This window comes from Gymnoscopelus braueri, assembly GCF_963280865.1.
Source record: "Gymnoscopelus braueri genome assembly, chromosome: 15".
In the NCBI taxonomy this organism is placed as follows: Eukaryota; Metazoa; Chordata; class Actinopteri; order Myctophiformes; family Myctophidae; genus Gymnoscopelus; species Gymnoscopelus braueri.
The window spans coordinates 29,993,329-30,012,868 of NC_137620.1; the positions used below are offsets into that span (position 1 = coordinate 29,993,329).

Sequence of the window (19,540 nt, forward strand, 5' to 3'; positions counted from 1 at the left end):
TACATTTACTCAAGTACTATACTTAAGTACAATTTTGAGATACTTTTACTTTACTGGAGTATTTCCAATTTTCAATATCTGTTACTTCTACTCCACTACATCTCAAAGGCAAATATTGTACTTTTACTCCACTACAATTATTTGAAAACTTTATTTACTAGTTACTTCGCAGCTCTAAATTATTACATTATAAAACATACATTAACCACTTTAGCCCTATTTTATACCTAGGCTATTTGAAAATAGCCGATCTACAAGCTCACAACGTGTCGCATCGCGACGTGTTGTGAGCTTGTAGATCTGCTATTTTCAAACATGTTGGTACTTTAAGTACATTTTGATACCAATACTTTTGTACTTTTACTCAAGTACATTTTTTATCCCGGACTTCTACTTGTAACAGAGCACTTCTACAGTGCAGTATTGATACTTTTACTATAAAGTAAAACAATTGAGTACTTTTTCCACCACTGCGTGTGTGAACCATTCGTGTGTGAACTAAACAATGACCAAACTAATGGCGTGTGCAGGCAGCACAGTGGGGAGAGGTCAGACTGGAAACCGCCAGCAGCCTTTATGCTGGAGGGTACTGTACACCTGCAGGGCACAGGAATATATCCTCAGCCCTAATGAGCTGCCTCCCAAACTAGACTGAGACAAAGTAGTCTCTCAGGTGAACTATGTTTTTTATATCAAGGCTGGAATCTTGGACTTATTTTAATGAATGTAATGTTATTTCCATTGTGAATTCAACCCCAAAAGCATATTTACGAATGCACCCTACATGTTACTCTTACAAATAACCATAAATCTTTTTTACAGTATGGCCCAACAAATAAGAACTACAAACATGACACTATAAGCCAATGAAGAATTCAAATGCAAATGTATGCCTGCAACATGATTGATCACTCTGTGTAACTGACGTTCTCAGTTACCACCATATTCCTGTCAAACAATGACCATATAAAGTTTGCCTGTGTGGCCTGGATTGCTGTCAATCGGCTGCTGTGTGTGTGATGGATTAGTCATTGCACATTGGGAGCAAACAAGGCTAGTTTAGGCAGAGATTATGAGCCCGCTGTGCTCTTGTCTTTAGACGAAATACCACATCTATAATCCAGCATAATGTTTGTTTCAGGCTTTGCTGAATAATATCTGGGTAAAAGTTGAGTTTGACGTGACAGGCTTTCCTGTTGTGTTGCATGTTGACTGTGTCCACATGTTGACTGTTTTTATGGGACCCCCTCCTCCCCTATCTTAGTCCACTTCCTCCTGGGTGCTTCTGTGTTTATTCCTACTAACAACAACACTACATGTTTAAGGCAGTGGTGCTGACAGATTCTGCAATCTGTCTTGAGAGATTAGTGACTGTCCAGAGCAATACAGTGTGTAGTGAATGAAGACTTTTGAAGGAATTTAATGAGCGTGTATTGACCACCTAATTCTAATCAGTTCATTCTTGAATCCAAGTGAATGTTTGTGCCAAATATCATGAAATTCCCATAAGGCGTTCCATCCTGAGATATCACGTTCAGTAGAATGGGACAGACATGAGGTCACAGTGACTTTTACTTTTGGCTTTTTTGACAACCTAGGTCTAATCAGTTCACCCTTGAGTCCAAGTGGACATCTGTGCCAAATGTCACGAAATTCCCTCAGGGCGTTACTTAGCATATCGTCAGTGCATGTGCATGGTATTATCAAAATCTGTACACATGCAGACATAAACGCCAGACACAAGGTGGAAACAGTACCAGCCACGTTTTTTGCAACTGGAACCAGTAATAATAAGAGCTCAGGGGGCTTTGGCACAGTATATATCCGAGGCTCAAGACCGTTAAACCCCCCCGCCCCCCTCCAACGCCAGTGGGAGGTGATGATTCAGAACATCTAGCACACCAACAATATGCATTGTCTAGCCATCAGCAGGAATTATCAATGGGAAGTAATTTTGTTGCCCGCTAATTCCCTACATTTCAATCACACAGCATGGGTTATACTGTTGGGTGACTCGTGGAGAACAGTGCTGACAGCGGGGAGTGGACTTTCCTTTCTGTAGTCTATTGAAATAGACTGCTACTCACTGTGGTGCATCAGACCAATCTTGCTACTATTAAGTTAGATCTAAATCCACCCAAGAAGTGCAGTTATTCTGCAGTTATAAAAACAAAACAAAAAAATTTGTTCCATCAAAATATATTTTTGATCCTCCTCACTCCATGCATAATCAGTTTCCACCAAATTCACACTATGCTTCAAGCAACGAATGTTAGTCCATCAACATGGCACATACGTAACACTGTTGGACACTGTTGCTGTGGAAAATGGCTGATAATCTGCTTGTTTTTTCCCCCAAGCAGAAGTCCACCTTCCCTTGAGAAGTGTAACCTCACCGGAGCAAACAATGAAAGTGATTTAGGTGTTTAGAGGGTTCCCTGCAAGTACATTCTGTACATGCAGTGAACAGTTTATTTCCCCAAAACACTTTATACATTATAAATAACCTAAAACCCCTTTGTTTGGAATTTGATACAAGCAATGAAGTTTGTTCAATAAACCTATTTCCCAAGCAAAACAAAGTTGTGTAAAGTTTTATATCTGCACTGACCTATAATGTTTTGTTTTCACATCCACTGGAAAATAACTTAACATCGTGGGCCTATCTAAAACAAGACCAGGAGACCTGGTTCTGCCAGACCCAGAATAAATTCCTAGTACTTTATAAGGACTTCGTATGACGGACTTCGTATTACGTGTCAGCCTGTGTCCCTTTTATGCCCATGTATGGAGAAGAAAGGGTCCCTTTTATACAGCCGGTCTTTTTCGCCCATGTATGGACGAAAGGGGGCAGAGCCTCATGTAGGCCGACCCTCTGGGTCTGGCAAAAACAAATGCTAATATATTAAATTATATAAAATACAAACATGACTTGAAATAATTTGCTCAAAATCCATTTGTAATTGCTTAATAATATGTTTGCATGCAGCACTCAATTGAGCACAAGGTCATTTGACCAGATCAATGCATATAGTATGTCTCTCAAACCCTACATGGTCAATCAAGCAATCTGTATACTGTACACATCTTAATGAGCTCTGTTTCTGCACTTCATTCACTGTTGTGTGGAGCAACGCAACAAGCTGCGTTGATCACAGGAGACAACAAATGATCTTTTTCTGAATCTGGCTTGTAAGAACAGTTTTTTGGAAATCTGTTATTTTGGCAATGAAGTATAAATTAGACTCTGACTATGTATTTTGCAATGTATCTGGGGTGCATTCTTCATATGAGACATTCATTATTACAATTTTGAGATTGAAGGTGTGGTGGGGTTGCTCAAAAAGGGAGAACATGTATTTTTTTAGTGTTGACAGGAATCCAAGGAAAGTGTTTCATCCATTTTCGGAGGAGTTATGCTGCACTCTTTCATTTGAACCATTTGACAGGAGAGTAAAGTGGTGTCAAAGAACCGAGCCAGTGCTTTCTGCACTAATGGTGAGTTGTGAGATCATCTTATGTGTCTGAGCTCCTCCATCATTACACATGTTAGCTACACTGTGATTTATTACTGGCTGAAGACAACTTCTACATAATTCACCACACATGTACAAGGAAGGTAATGCATGAGGCAGTTTCAGTAAACATCACTGCATTACAGCAAACTTTTATGAAGTGTGGATTGCAGAATATAATCTAATATTGAAATGTGAGCTGTCCTACTTTATACTAGTTTAGTCTAGTTGTATTCAGTTAAGTAGGCCTTAAAGGGAAATACCAATCATATCACCTGGATCCCATCCCATGGGAACCCCAAACATCTGCTGTTCAGCCTAAGAGGAATATTAGGCTTTATATGCAATAGTGTATGTAAAAGAAATATCAAAACATCAACATTTTAAGTACAACACCTTTTCTAAGGTAGGCTTAACTTACCAAAGTATGTCAGCTTTTTTCAGTTTTGTATGTTTCTGACAAGAGGATAACCCCTTTAAAACAGAAGAGGGAGTATTTTTCAGTGGCTCAACTGCCAAATAGTTCCTTTCGGAACATTCTTGTCACCTTGTGGTCACAAAAGCATTTGTCATTTCCCCTGGCTCCTTTTGGATGGCAGTAAATTCAAGCCAAGATCAATTGAAAACAACACACACAAATCTGCTTTCTCTCTTCCGTGGTGCAAGGAACCAAACAACCCTGGAAAAAAGATAATTAACATGCTTTGGATGTATTAAAAACTCAAAAAACACATACATTCCTCAAAGAAAAAGGTATGTCCTTGAGACCAAAATGTGATGTGATTTTAATCAATTCAATATATAGGTGATTGGTGCTCCTTTGGTTTCTTTGATACTTAAATTGAAGCCAGTCACATTTCTATGAGTCTCTATGTGTTGAGATGTGACCAGATGTAACCTTGAACTCCAAGGTTTAAAAAAACAAAAACAAAAAAACAAATTGACACTGGTACTGGTTTATTTTACTCCCAAGGCTTGGATTAAATTAAACTGAAGAGAGTATCAGTTTTTGAGACTGCAGCTTATTTAGCAGATTCATACACACCTTTCTACACAATGAATTCCAGCTCTGTCTGTAAATTTCAAGGGACACTAAACATTGATTATACGCAATAGACTCAACTGGACCCTTTTCAGCAACAGACTTAACTCTTGATTACTTAGGTCAGTGGTTCCAAAACGTTTCCATGCCAAGGACACCCGAATAGCATAGCCTCTTGCTGTGGTCCCCCTATTAACAAGTAAAAACTCCCAGAAAATAGCAAAAATGACTGATCTAGCTCAATGTATTGTGAGCTTGTAGATGAACTATTTTTCTGAATTATTTTACTATTGACAATAATGACATGCCCAAAATAGGGATGCCAATAATCTTATACATTTATAAGACATCATGTTTTTCGTCTTGTATTATTTATTTATTATTATATTATGTGAGCTTGTAGATCTGCTATTTTCACCAAACGTTCACCCCAACATATAGGGTTGGTTAAGTGATGACAGAACATCTGCTGAAACACTGAAAGTCAATGGTAGTGGTGCATTTAGTCAAAGAAGTAGAAGAAAAAACAACATGGTAAAAAATCACATCAAAAAGTTACTACTTTCTTTGAACGTGTCAACATAAAGTTTTCATTATCTTGAATCTGAGCGTGCGGCTGTTGTGCAAATTAATAGTCTTGAACGATAAGAAGAAGACTCAAATTGACTAGTTAAAATTATTATGTGATAATACATTTCCATTCATGTTATCTCTTTGTAGTGTTTAGTCAAGGAAAGATAGAAATCTTTGACTCAACCTTTGTTGAGCATGACTACAGTCCTGAGAGTTAGATTGTACGCTTTTACATTCTGTGTCACAATACCTCTGAGCGTGATCTGAAGCCAAATGCCAACGTCTTCTTTCATCTGAATGTCTTGTCGGGCTGAAAGGCTTATTTTGAGGGAAACTGCAAATGATAGTCTAATCCGCTTTGGCGCTGGTTTCAAGATAATGTTTGCTGCCATCGCTCAACCCAACTGCCAAAGCTACATATGAAGAACTTCTCAAATACAAACTGCAGTGAAGATAAAGAATACTTTGGCATTTTACAGGGATGTTATTTAGGGAGTCCAGTGACCTGGTGTTCTTGAACAAGAACCTTGAGTACAAAGGCCAGTGGGTGATATCAATGCACGGTGTCACTCCCCTCAGCACAGGATAAGTGCTAGCCGTTTATTTGAAAGAGTGACTAATGCACTGCCCTTCCTAAAAAGATATAAATCCCCCAAAGAACATTGGCAGCAGTGCAAATTAATCTCTGTCTGACCTTTATAAAGAAAATGTAATCTAGCTAATACCAGCATGGTTGAGTCAGCTATTTTGAATCGGTAGCACATTAAATGGCACATTTGGTTTTGGTAGCGGATGATTCACAAAATAAATGACTATTTATCCTACATTAGTTTTATTGTAGTGGGAGTGCTTAACTACAGTACCTATAGATGCATAAAGAGAAATGACAGGTACACTATTTGTCTGGAACAGGGGTCTTTAACATTTGTCAGGCCAAGGACCCCTTAGCTGTGAGAAAGGTGAAGCAGGGACCTCCACTACAGAAATTATATGTATGTGTATATATCAATCACTTTAATAGATGCTGTGCATCTGTGTGCTTATTCTCCTTACTGTTTCTTTTCTGCTCTTTATTATTCAGACAATTGAACAGTCTGTGATGCCGTATTCCTTTTCTTTGCTCTGGCACCTCACATTTCTGCTGACAGTTAACATCAACAATGGCACTCACAGTTAGGAACCAATTACAAATAGTTTTTTTCTTCTTTTAGATTCCATGCTCAGCCTCAGCAGAATACAGAACAACTCATTTTATAAATGTGTTTCTTCTGCACTCTCTTAATGCACTGTCTAAATGTCACAATTGTTTGTGTAAGCACTTTGAATTGTATTGTTGTTGAAATGTGCTATACAAATAAACGTGTCTTGCCTGGCCTTGTTGGGTATAGGAGGAATTCTGTTTCACATCGTTTTTGCCCACAGGGGTAGTGGCCGGTATTAGATTAAGGCGAAGTGAGGCAGAGCATCAAACCTGTTGTGAGAAAAAGCTTGCAAACACCCTCAAATTGACATGGCAAGTCCCCCACCGCAGGGAACCAACCTTTATCTGACCTCATTACTGCACCTTTATTGATTCACACAGTGCCACCTCGGTCTGCTGAATGTACAACCTTGTGAGGACTTCTACTTTGATCAGTGCATGAATAGTTTAACACACACACACACGCACGCACGCGTGCTAAATCTGTTTGCTATTTTACTTTTTCTACAAAGTTGCCTCACTGAAAAAAAATGTTTACTTGCTTCTTCAAAGGAAGAACGTGAGGTTTTATATAATTGCTTTTGCTTAAAAATCTGAAAATAATCTCATTTACACTTCAAAGATTAAACAAAAAACAAAAATTAGGACATCCCCTTAAACTACTTGTTTACTTTTTTTTAAGTTTTGTTTTGAACTTTCAACTCTTTTGTTCTAGTTTTTAGTTTTAGTTTTTACTCTGTAGCATTGTTTATGTTGGTTTCAAATGTAAAGTGCATTATAAATCAAATACTACTACTACTACTACTACTACCACCACTACCACTGCTTTTATTACTTACTTACTTAATAGTTACTAGTTATTCAGGCATGTGAAAATACTTCCACAGTAAGTTGTACTATGGCTCCAACATCAAAAAACATGTACGATTTCTTCGCCTTTATTTTGCATGACAGCAGACAACTTAAGCAAGGGAAAATGTAATGCACTTTCCAAAGTTCAAATGCAAAAACAGCTCAAGAAATCACAGAAACGAGAGGTTTTGTTTTGTTTCACCCCCCTTAAATAAACACTTCTGGTTTTGCTTGGAAACATTCAGTAGTTCATGGCCACTGTGAAAACAAGGGACTCTGTTGTACACCATATAAATAGCTAATAGACGTGTCACGTTGTAGTCTTTCAGTAAGTCTACGACCTCCTTCAGGTGCCCTCAGGGATCATTAATCAGGACAAGACACCATGGACGATTAGCCTGCTGTTCCACGGTGCAGCTGTCGTTTTCATCCGGGTGACAGGTCACAGGTACTTCCTGGGGGGACACCATCCATGTCTTTTGGCTTGGTTATACGTTTTCAGTCTTTATTGCAGCAGACAGATGTGTCAGTTCAACATATCTAATATACATCATGACAGGCCTGGGGAGACCCGGTTCTCAAACCTTTCAGGCCGCGACCCCCCAAAATAATCATATTTTAACTGGGGACCCCCCACCCTGACAAGCACTTGGAATTGTAGGAGTTAACGTTGAAGCATTACATTTAGTTTGACTCGGTTCCACAGATAAAAATTGTGACAATGGCAATAATACAAGCTCACAACGTGAGCTTGTAGATCTGCTATTTTGACGCTTTCTTAGGTAATATTTTTTAGAGGTATTAAAAAGTCTCCTACCGGCTAATGTATCCGGTAGGAGACACAAAGTAGATTATTTGTGTCTCCTACCGGATACACACCCGGTCATCAAATTATTGGCTTAGGAATGCCACAAAAACAAAAATAAATCCATGAATTCAAGGCTTCATGCGGGTGTGCAATTGATAGAAAATAAGTAATTTTTTGGGTGAACTCCTCCTTTAAATTGTCACTTTAGAAATGTGCAGATACCCTGTATACACTTAGGGTTAGGGTTAAGGCTAACCCTTATACAGTATGTTGGTTTGTTTACTGTTGAGTGAAAAAACGATGTTGCACAACATTGCACAACAGCAAATGTGCTTAATGGGGACCCCCCCTAAATCATTTGGGGACCCCCCTGGGGGTCCCGACCAATAGTTTGAGAACCACTGCGATAGCCGAATGGTTAGGGTGCATACCACATGGGCACAAAATGCCTCTTTGTGTGTTCCTGGTTTGACTCCCGGCCGGCCTGGCTGTTTGCTGTGTAATTTCCCTGCATTCTGTCTGCCTTTCCTGTCTCCCTCTCACTGTCGCTATTGAAATAAGGCCAAAAAAATACATCATGACAGGCCAAGGAAATAGATGTTAAGATGTCATTCACCAGCATTCCAAATACCTGTGGTTTGAATGGAGACCACGAGGATCAGTGTGCATCCCCCCCCCCTGCCTCTTGCTGTGTGTATGTGGAATTTGGAGAAGGCTTGAACAAAGATGCCACAATAAGCATTAGAAAGCATACCATGAAAGTCAGTATGCAGAGTGAAAACAAACAAACATAACACGCACTATTGCCAGTAGGCAGCCTAGCACGGGATAGATTCAGAGTGTACAAATACCATCAGAATAGTGGTACTAGTAGACACAATAGTTTTTTTTTAATATATATATGTATAGTACATTCCATTAATGTCACTTGGTTGAAAGATTGTCATGGTCATCATAATTTGTGCAATAGCTTTTCTTCATATCTAGAATGACTTCTTCCACGACTTGCACAGAATCTTCTGGAAGGCACGGCGGAAATCCTGGTTGAAAATGGTGTATATGGCAGGGTTGAGGGAGCTGTTGCAGTAGCCGATCCAGAAAAAGAATTTAAAGAGTGGGTCAGGGATCTTACAGGAGTCCCTGCACACGCCGTACAAGCTGTAGCTAAAGAAAAAGGGAAACCAGCACACCACAAACACCCCCATGACCACAGCCAGGACAAACGTGAACCTCTTTTCCCTGGCCTGGGAGATCTTTTTCCTGGATGCCGAGCTCCGTCGGCGTTGCTTTCTGGAGGCAAAGAGGTCCATGGACTTGTTACTGGCTCTGGAGAGGCGGCTGGAGTGTTTTTTGGACAGGGAGCTATTCTTCTTTTGGCTGGCCCTCTTTGCCTTCTTCGAGTTCGGATCGTGAGGTTTGTGGGTGTGACCTTTGCCCTCTGAGGAGGTGCTCTCCTCAGCATCCACCTCCTCCGTGACGGTGCGCTGACTGGGCGTGGGCGGGCACCTACAGTGGCCGTTCTCCCGCTCCTCCTGCAGAGGGGAGGTGCAGGCTTTGCTCAGCCCGTTCTCCGTCGTCTGCTCTGGCCCGGGCCTTTTTCCCGACATCCCTCTGGTCCTGGTCTTGGCCACCTGGTATATTCTGATGTACACCAGGATCATGATTACGCACGGCGCAAAGAACGACGCGATGCTGGAGGAGAGAATGTACCACGTGTCGTCGTTGAGCTCACACTGTGGCCGGTAGCCGGTGTCGCTGCTGCCCTCGATCGATATCAACGGCGGGGAAGAAATAAACGCAGATATGAGCCACACGATCACGATGATACACTTGACACGTTTAGGGGTTCGTTTCAGGTTGTACTCCACGGCCTGCGTGACGGACCAGTAGCGGTCCAGGCTGATGGCGCACAGATGAACGATGGACGAGGTGCAGAACAAGACGTCCAGGGCCAGGTAGATACCGCACCAAACTTTACCAAAATACCAGTAGCCCATGAGTTCGTTCGCCAGCGAAAAGGGCATCACTAAAGTGGCGACCAGAATGTCCGCGGTGGCCAAGGACACGAGGAAAAGGTTCTGTGGGGGTTTCAATGCCCTGCTCGTCAACACCGCTATAACGACTAACACGTTCCCAACAACGGTAAACAGAATGAGAAAACTTACAAGAGCAGCTATGCCAGCTATTGCTGGCAAAGAGTATCCACTGTCCAGGGTCCATGGTGATGAAGAATTGAAATGGATCACCGGAGACGCGTCTATTCCGCTGGAGTTAAACGAATCCATGCCGATTTTACGCGCGTTATCCAAACTGGGCAAAACGGGGAAAATTTCACTCCCCTGATGAAGAGTCCATTCACAGGTCCACTGATGAAGAGTCCATCAGAAGCTCACAGGTCCACGGTAAGAGCCTGATGAAGAGTCCATCAGAAGCTCACAGGTCCACGGTAAGAGCCTGATGAAGAGTCCATCTGAAGCTCACAGGTCCACTGATGAAGAGTCCATGAGAGGCTCACAGGTCCTGATGAAGAGTCCATCAGAAGCTCACATATCCACGGTAAGAGCCGGTATTAATGTTGGCGACATGAAAAGACGCGCGTCATTGGATACACGAATACATAATGTATCCATAATGATCGTTGGTAAAAGTTGGAAAAAGCTAAATGTCACTTTAAAAAATAATGCAGCTATAACTTGCTGTTAAGTTGTATATCATAAAAACATACTAATTAATTTCCCCGTGCAGACATGGTCTGCTATTTGAGGAGCTCTCCAGCCACTCTCCTCCTGCTCGGGCGCAGCGCTCTTAATCAGTGCTGTCTCACTGTGCGTTGTGCCCCATGTGTTGTTGTTCTCATAACACGAGCCCATTTCTGACACGCCCCCGACTGAGTGCATTATTGTCTCCGCCAGGCCGAAAGGCATGGCCGAGGCTGTTCGTCCGTCCGTGCGCCCTGTCCGTCCGTGCAGAGAGAGAGAGAGAGAGAGAGAGAGAGAGAGAGAGAGAGAGAGAGAGAGAGAGAGAGAGAGAGAGAGAGAGAGAGAGAGAGAGAGAGAGAGAGAGAGAGAGAGAGAGAAAGAAATACTTCATTTAGAAGTTTGCAGAGAAAAAGCACATGAAAATACAGTTTATATACAAGGTCAACTAAATAGGATTAAAAAGCCCATGAAAGCCTAATATGGCTTGTTTCAAATGGGGTCCTTTTGTACTCAATTCATAGTGACATTTAATGACAGACTGTGTGTGTGTGTGTGTGTGTGTGTGTGTGTGTGTGTGTGTGTGTGTGTGTGTGTGTGTGTGTGTGTGTGTGTGTGTGTGGGGGTGTGGGGGTGTGTGTGTGTGTGTGTGTGTGTGTGTCTGTGTCTGTGTCTGTGAGCAGCTAATTTCCGGCACCGTTGGGTCTCCAGCACCATTAGCAGCTAAACTGTTCAGATCAGCCGGTTATAGCGCCACCAGGAGGCCACTTTTTGCACCAATTTATTTTACTGTACTCCTACAGATTTTGTCCAAACATCACGCAAATCGGTACATAGTCTCTCTATAGTCATTAAACAAAACGGGTCTTTCAGATTTTTCATATTCCATCATGATTGGCGAAGATTGGCTTCCAAAGTTTGCAGGAGTGCTCCGTTTTGAACAAAATGCCTCAAATCATGAACACAGCCTGCAAACTAGGCTGAGGAAGAAATGCCACTTGACAATTTTCAAATCAACCTCATGGTGGTGCTATAACAGGCCCATTCGTGTTTTTACCTATAGGGCATAGCAGTGGCGGCCATTTTCTGGTTCCACTTCAAAATAGTCAATGCATTTTTCCCATTGACATTTCCAAAAATATTATATAAATTATTTTAGGCCTAGAATCAAGCCATCCAGGATCCTGGTGAATCATGACCATAAAACGTTTGATTCTGTGAAAAAACATTTTTGAAAACAGCAAAACAAAGGGTATTTATTAAATATAGTATATCATATAATTAGATGTAAACATTTTAAAAATCATAGATTTTTTTTTTAATGGTCATGATTCACCAGGACCCTGGACGGCTTGATCCTGGGCTTAAATGAATTGATATAAATATTTTTGGAAATGTCAATGGGAAAAATGCATTGACTATTTTGAAGTGGAACCAGAAAATGTCCGCCACTGCTATGCCCTATAACTGCACCGATCTGTGTAAAACTTTGTATGTGCACTCCCTAGAGGCCAAGGAAAAACCTTTGCCCTACATTTTTTGCATTTGCCTTTTATAGCACCACCAGGAGGCCGACTTATGTAAAACATTTATTTTGATATTACTCCTTCAGATTTCATCCAAATCGGTACACATGATCTCTATAGTCAAATGCTGCAAATCATGTCTGATTGCGGTGAAACTTTGCACGCACATTCGCACTATGTTGAGGAACAAATGCCACCCTTTCAACATTGCCCTATTATAGTGCCACCCGGAGGCAGATTTTTGCTAAACATATTCCTACATATTTTGTCCAAACATCACGCAAATCGGTACACATTATCTCTATAGTCAAGTGATCAAGACAGATCTGTCTGATTTTTCATATTACATCCTGATTGGCAAAATCCGAACATTGCTGGCCCACAATAACCTACCTGACCTGGCTGAGACATGTGCTAAACTTTCCATAAAGGTGTGTTTCTTTGCTTAGTGAATGTGCCCCTATAGGCACGTAAACAACCTAGATCACCAAAATGTTTTTTGTCTCAATTATTTTCTGATGTAGTAGCGCATCTTCATAAAAACCAACACACAGAGAGAGAGAGAGAGAGAGAGAGAGAGAGAGAGACACAGTCAGTCAGTCAGTCAGTCAGTCAGTCAGGGTGCGATTTCCAAAATGATTTGAGACTGGGCTGAATTTACATGCCAGATGAAACCAACCAGGCTAAGCATATATTTTGGTGGGACTCGTCTGATCTGGCATGTAAATTCAGCCCAAGCTTCACTTCCCCAAGTTCAGTTAAGAGCCCACTGGGAGGTCACGTTCTGTTCCTCATACCGGGCAGACTGTATAATCACTGTATAAATTTGACACCAGACAGCTTGCATTTCCCACAGTCTGCTGCTGCAATTCACTTCTCCTTGCCCCTCACACAAACACTGTCTGTCCTGTTTATTTCTCTATTTCTCTGTGTGGCAAATATTTTTTTAGAGACCTTCAAAATCGAATCAAAATAACCATTAGTTTTGTTGTGTATTCATATAGGCCGAGCTGGATAACATTTATGAAATATTTGAACTGGAAAGGGGTCAAATGTTACTCAAACATAAACATGGAGGGTAAACTGTCTGAGAGTGTTTGCTGTGTATAACACAGTCATAAATGTGAGTGTATTTGTGTATTTGATCAGTGAACGGACTATGTTTACTATGTGCTGCTGATGTTTCACTGTTAACTCAAGATGTGTGTGTGTGTGTGTGTGTGTGTGTGTGTGTGTGTGTGTGTGTGTGTGTGTGTGTGTGTGTGTGTGTGTGTGTGTGTGCGTGTGTGCGTGCGTGCGTGCGTGCGTGCGTGCGTGCGCATCTGTCTGTCTCTCTCTCTCTGTCTGCATCTAATCTGGCACACTGGACCGGTCATATTTCTTGTGCGCACTGACAACAGGACAAGGAGCTAAATTCTCGAATATCTTTCAAATCTGTCAACACCTGTCATTTGTTTGAATTATTAATGCAATCGTACCTTAGCCCCATGGTGCTGTTGCATGAGAACAAATGCACCCTACCCCCTCCATTAAAGCAAGTAAGGTTTCGTCATTCATGTTGGACTCTGTTTTACAATTTGTCCTATTTTAAACTGATTTACAGTAACAGCAAAATGCTTGTTGCAGTATATAACTGCTTTTGCTGCTCGCTCTGTGTTCCACACAGAACACAGAACAGACACTTACATAAAGTGGGTCTAACGAAAGACTCAGAAATCACAACCGTTAATTGACTGGCGATATAAACATAATTGACTGAAGGACAATCAGCCTTTGCGGATTACAGAGAAATCTGAACGACAGAAATCTATTCAGAATTATGTCAGGGATCTTATTGGAGCTCAGAGTGTCACGCGCACATATTGCAATGTAGGCTATTTGTCCTGGTGATGACAACATGCCAGACTACTTTCCAATGGGTTCAGTGTCCAAAGATTCGTCTTCTTATAGCCTGCACCGTACTGATGTAATGACAGTCCTTTATTACTGTGTATATCCCTTCCTCCCATTTCCCCGTGACTTTTAATAGTCATACACAACCAGAAAATATTGTAATGACATACCCCAGAGTGATGAGGGAGAGAGGTAGACATTATGAGAGGGAGGAAGATGTTAGATTATGTAGCCTATCACTGGTAATGACATGCTGTGCTACTCTTTCATGGCTAGGTAGGTAGCATGCTGTTCCAATATTATCAATTGCTATTATTATTAGGGCATGCCTCCTGGCCTTTCACTGCTTGTATCTGTATGAGTGAGTGGCAAATAAACACGTCTTGATTCTTGGCTGACATTTGCGCTATTCGGTGCACACCTTTCGTGTTTTTCACACAGTATTCGACAGCTCCATCATCACACATGAAAGAACACCACCCAAGAAATGGAGGCAAGAAGGGGATTTGTTGCTGAGTGCCTGCTTGGAGGAGCTGCGATTCTGCTGCCAGTCACTCTTAGAGCTATAATATTATTATCAGCAGAGCTTAAGAGTGGGTGGGCCGCCGACCATAGTGATCCAGGCGGTAGAGCAGTGGCCTGGGAATCGCAAAGTTCCCGGTTTGATCCTGGTTCCTCCTGGCTTCATGGCGAAATGTCCCTGAACGATACACTTTAGCCCCTCACTGCTCCCCAAGTGTTCAATTGCCAACTCCTAATAACGATCAGTTATGCAAAGGACAGATTTCAGGTGTATGCAAATGTATTTTAATATGGCCAAAGTAATCCCTACTCTTTCATATCAAAGATAAGGTACAAATGTGACCTTTTCTGTCAAATTCATGGTCCTACAGTATATTGACTTTTCTGATATCAACAATTTGATCAAATGCATATTGGGGTAAATGTTGCCTGTATAGTTTCTACTTGAGTGAATCCTGCCTGTGACTAAATCACGTTATGCATGATTTAGTTGCGCACTGCATCTGTCTTGCAACCGAAATAGCAGATCTACAAGCTCACAACACGTCACAATGTAGATACCAGTGTTGTAAAGTAACTAAGTACATTTACATGTACTGTACTTAAGTACACTTGTGAGGATTTTTTACTTTACTGTAGTATTTCCCATTTTCTATACTTTTACTTCCACTCCACTACATCTCAGAGGCAAATATTGTACTTTTACTCCACTACAATTATTTGACAGCTTTAGTTACTAGTTACTTTGCAGATTTAGATTATTATCACAAAACATACATTAACCACTTCAGCCCTATATATATTTCGGCCATTTGAAAATAGCCGATCTACAAGCTCACAATGCGTTGCGATGCGACGCATTGTGAGCTTGTAGATCTGCTATTTTCAAAAGTTTCATTTTGAACTTGTGAAATTGGATATTCTGCACAATGAGTACTTTCTACTTTTGATACTTTAAGTACATTTTGATACCAATACTTTTGTATTACTCAAGTACATTTTGAATACCTTACTTGTAACAGACTATTTCTACATTGCAGTATTGATACTTTTACTTAAGTAAAACTTTGTCCACCACTGGTAGATTCTGCTATTATCTGTGCGAGGCACGACATGCAACCAATTGCAAATCAGACTTTATCCTCTAAGTCTGCACAAAAGCCACAGGCTGTCACTTCATACACCAACCGTTCATCACTTTCTCAGACAACTGACAACACATCCAGATCCCTGGCTGAGCTGTCCAGAAGCTGATGAGCTCCCTGCTGGTGTGTCCATGCTTATGCAACGACACCTAATTATAGTGGTGGACAAAGTACTCAACCCCAGTACTTGAGTGGAAGTATAGATACTCCTGGACTAGTCAAATATTACTCAACTACAAGTGAAAGTTGCTCTGTCAAATTTGTACTTGAGATATAGTACTTGCTTTTAAAATACTTAAGTGTTCGAAACTATAAGCTTTTAAAAATACTTAAGAGTTCAAAAGTATATGCTTTTAAAAATACTTAAGAGTTCAAAAGTATATGCTTTTAAAAATACTTACTAAAAGTAAAACTATTGGAGATTGGAAATACTCAAGTAAAGTACAAATACCTCAAAATTGTACTTAAGTACAGTGCTTAAGTAAGTGTACTTAGTTACTTTCCACCACTGGATTTCTGGTGTTGGGCGACAGGATTGTCGCCCTGGATGAAAGTTACAACACACCGATGGATCCAGGAAAGCTTAAGATTGAAAAGCCTTTATTCCTGGAGGCCTTCAGTTACAAATTGGTTGTAATCGAGTGATTCTTGGTTTAATTTTAAGATTTCTGGAGGAGTTTTACATTTTGACTGGTGTATACTGTATATCATGCCCTATGTACATGCAAGTGTGGTGTGCGTGCGTGCGTGCGTGCGTGCGTGCGTGCGTGCGTGCGTGCGTGCGTGCGTGTGTGCGTGCGTACGTGCGTGTGTGTGTGTGTGTGTGTGTGTGTGTGTGAGTAAAATAATGCAATTAACGGCAAAATGGTCTGTTTATGTACGATAGATTGGTTCGACTTTGACATTATGTGCACTGTGACCCCCACATTTTAAACACTTATTTATTTAACCAGGAAAGTTCATGACTAACAAAATGAAAGCAATGCCCTCGGGGAGTACCTGCAGGTTCATTGTTTGGTCCATTTCTCTGAATTCAAATAGAAAGTACTGTTGCTAAAGAGACTTTGGGCTCGCTGTTTTGGTAGGCAGTACTGTAGTAACTAAGAATCTTGGGACAGAGTTGGTAGTGTTAAGTACCGGTAGTTTTAACAGTGTGAATAGTGTGGGTAAAGTTACAGCTACTATGTAACTTTGTTTAATGAATCAAATGGTAGAGAATGTTAACACAATATAACTAACAGTAGTTGTGGTGGTTGTATTTGGTCTCCTTGCTCTTCTATAGAGACATTAAATCCTGTGCTTTGGTAGGACCACTACTGGTTCACAAGTGAACCAGTAGTGGTTCACTTCTTGGTTATCCCCTGAGCAAGCAGGCATATACTCTATTAGCTCAGTGGTAAACAGTTCAGTGCTTGCACGCTGTTTGAATCTCGGGGTAGGACATGAAAGTTAAAGTTACCATTTTGAGTGCAATGTGCCTTTAACACTATCTAGCTAACTTGCATACTGCATAGTAAAAGCAGTTTGGTGGAGTGGCACAGTGGTTACTACTTTTGCCTCACAGCAAGAGGGTCCTGTGTTCGAACCCCAGCAGGGGGGGCCCGTGGGGTCCTTCTGTGTCCTTCAGTTTGCATGTTCTCCCCGTGTTTGCGTGGTTGACCTGACCTCGATCCGGGTACTCCGTGGGCTCTGTGGAGTGCAAATCTCTGCCGGGAGGCATGCCCTACGGTACCTCCTGCATCCTTCTGTCTGTCAGAGGCATGTGTCAGGAATGTAGTGCTGCTGGAGTCCACCGGAACGTTGCTCTGCCTTTTTTCTTCTACACGTGGGGAAATAAAATATTCACAGTGCACATAATCTGGTTGAAATTCATATCCATGTATGTGCTTGAAGATTCATCACTGAAGTGTATGTCATCCAAGTTTGATTCCGGGAAAAAGTTACTACCGAAACATTGCGAGTGATTAAAACTTTTGGTATTTATTGAGCAAGTGAAGTCAGTGTGTGGTTGATTTTCTATTCTTTGATCTATGCAAGAGAGTCAAAAATGAACAAAATGATCAAAGTTGTCATATTGAAATTTAAGGGGCCGATCACACCGAGACACGTTGCTACAGACGCAGACGCTTCAAAAACGCTTCGTATAACAGCCCATCAGACAAAACAACGTGGTGCACTTGTGGACCTGACCTGTGTACATAAGCGGGTGATCAAATTATTAACACAGAGAATAAATGGATTCATTAGGTAGGTTTTGACTGATGTCACTGAAGTATTACTCATTCATGCTTAGAGAATACAAATTGGTGAGCTTGTGGTCACCGTGCCAGACCAGAGTAAAGATTTATCTTAAAATAATTTCCATGGCGAAAGGGCCTTTCTGTGCGGAGTTTGCATCTTCTCCCCATGTCCCCTAGGGTAGGTACCCTCACAAAAAAAACATGCAGAAATCCTGGTCTCTATGTCTCGGCTGTCAAAATGCTAATGAATAATGAAACTACTGTTGTGACGTTCTTTAATGCTTAATTGGACACTCTCCTGTAGCCCACATGTTGATATTCTTTCCGTTTTTGATATGCTGACAAAAAGGGGTGAAGACCTATCAGATAGGGCTCAATATTCGGTTGTTCGGTTGTCTTGCAGATTACTTTTTGTAGTATTCTTTGATAAATTTAGTTCAGGGGTTTAATGTTTTTACGTGGTGAAAGAGGGAAATGACAACAGTTACTGAGTGCAGGGGTTCCTAAACCTTTCCATGCCAAGCAACCCCATACTGTATAGCCAATTAGCCATAGCCTCTGGCTACAGCCCCAGGTTAGCAAAATCTGCTACTTGTAATTATAATTTGACAATATGACATGCCCAAAATAGGGACGTCACGCCAGGTTGAAAGTGGCACAATAATCTTGAATAGAAATTATATGTATACATATGTATACTGTGTGTGTGTGTGTGTGTGTGTGTGTGTGTGTGTGTGTGTGTGTGTGTGTGTGTGTGTGTCAAAGTGTCCCTGAGCAAGACACTTAAGCCCTAATTGCTCCCCAGGTGCTGTATTCATTGCGCCCACTCATCCTAATAGTTAGGATAGGTAAATGCAGAAGGTTAGGGTTACAATTTCACATAGTATGTGCAAATGTACAATGGGGAAAAAACACCTAAGGAGTGGGGACTAAATTATCATAATTATTTTCTTAATGGAATGCAGCAGTCTAGTGCACTTGATCTCAGAAAGAAATAATGAAGTGGAAAAGATTTTCCTTCTTCCTACATTAAAATAAGAAAAAGGTGTAATGAAGCCCCACGATTTGCATTTTTCCTGTCACATTAAATCCCCTAGAGAGATGTTAATTGGTTTGAGATAACTGCAGCATTATGCACAATGTATAGAAATAATACTATATTAAAGAATAGCATTAGAATAGTATATTCTTTCATGTGGCACTCATTTGTGTAGGTGTATTTTTAATTCCTTATTTCAAGGTCCTCACAGCGAGGTCTTATAAGGTCACTGTAGATGTTTTCTTAACAGGTGAATGATTGAATTTAAACAATGACTTCAACTAATGACTTGAATCATATGAGTTATTTCCTGGAAAATAGTTCTTGCAGCTGCACAGTAATCACAAATATCTATTGACTGATAAACAATGGACCACCGATAATAATCACAAAGACCCAATGAGACAGAAACGTCACAGCCTCCAATTAACCAATACAGAGATGTAATAAAAAAACTGCGTCTCCTCGCCAGCACTTCTTGATAATGT

At 41.0% G+C, this 19,540-nt stretch overlaps 1 protein-coding gene across 1 annotated transcript; it reads right to left on the reverse strand.

The window, feature by feature from the left end:
• Window positions 1-8,974: 8,974 nt before the first annotated feature.
• LOC308102273 (alpha-2 adrenergic receptor-like) lies at window positions 8,975-10,276 on the reverse strand (the record flags this gene model as incomplete). The annotated part of the gene is made up of 1 exon (XM_080451909.1): window positions 8,975-10,276. One exon carries the CDS (start codon window positions 10,274-10,276, stop codon window positions 8,975-8,977), a length of 1,302 nt encoding a protein of 433 aa, XP_080308035.1.
• Window positions 10,277-19,540: the final 9,264 nt, after the last annotated feature.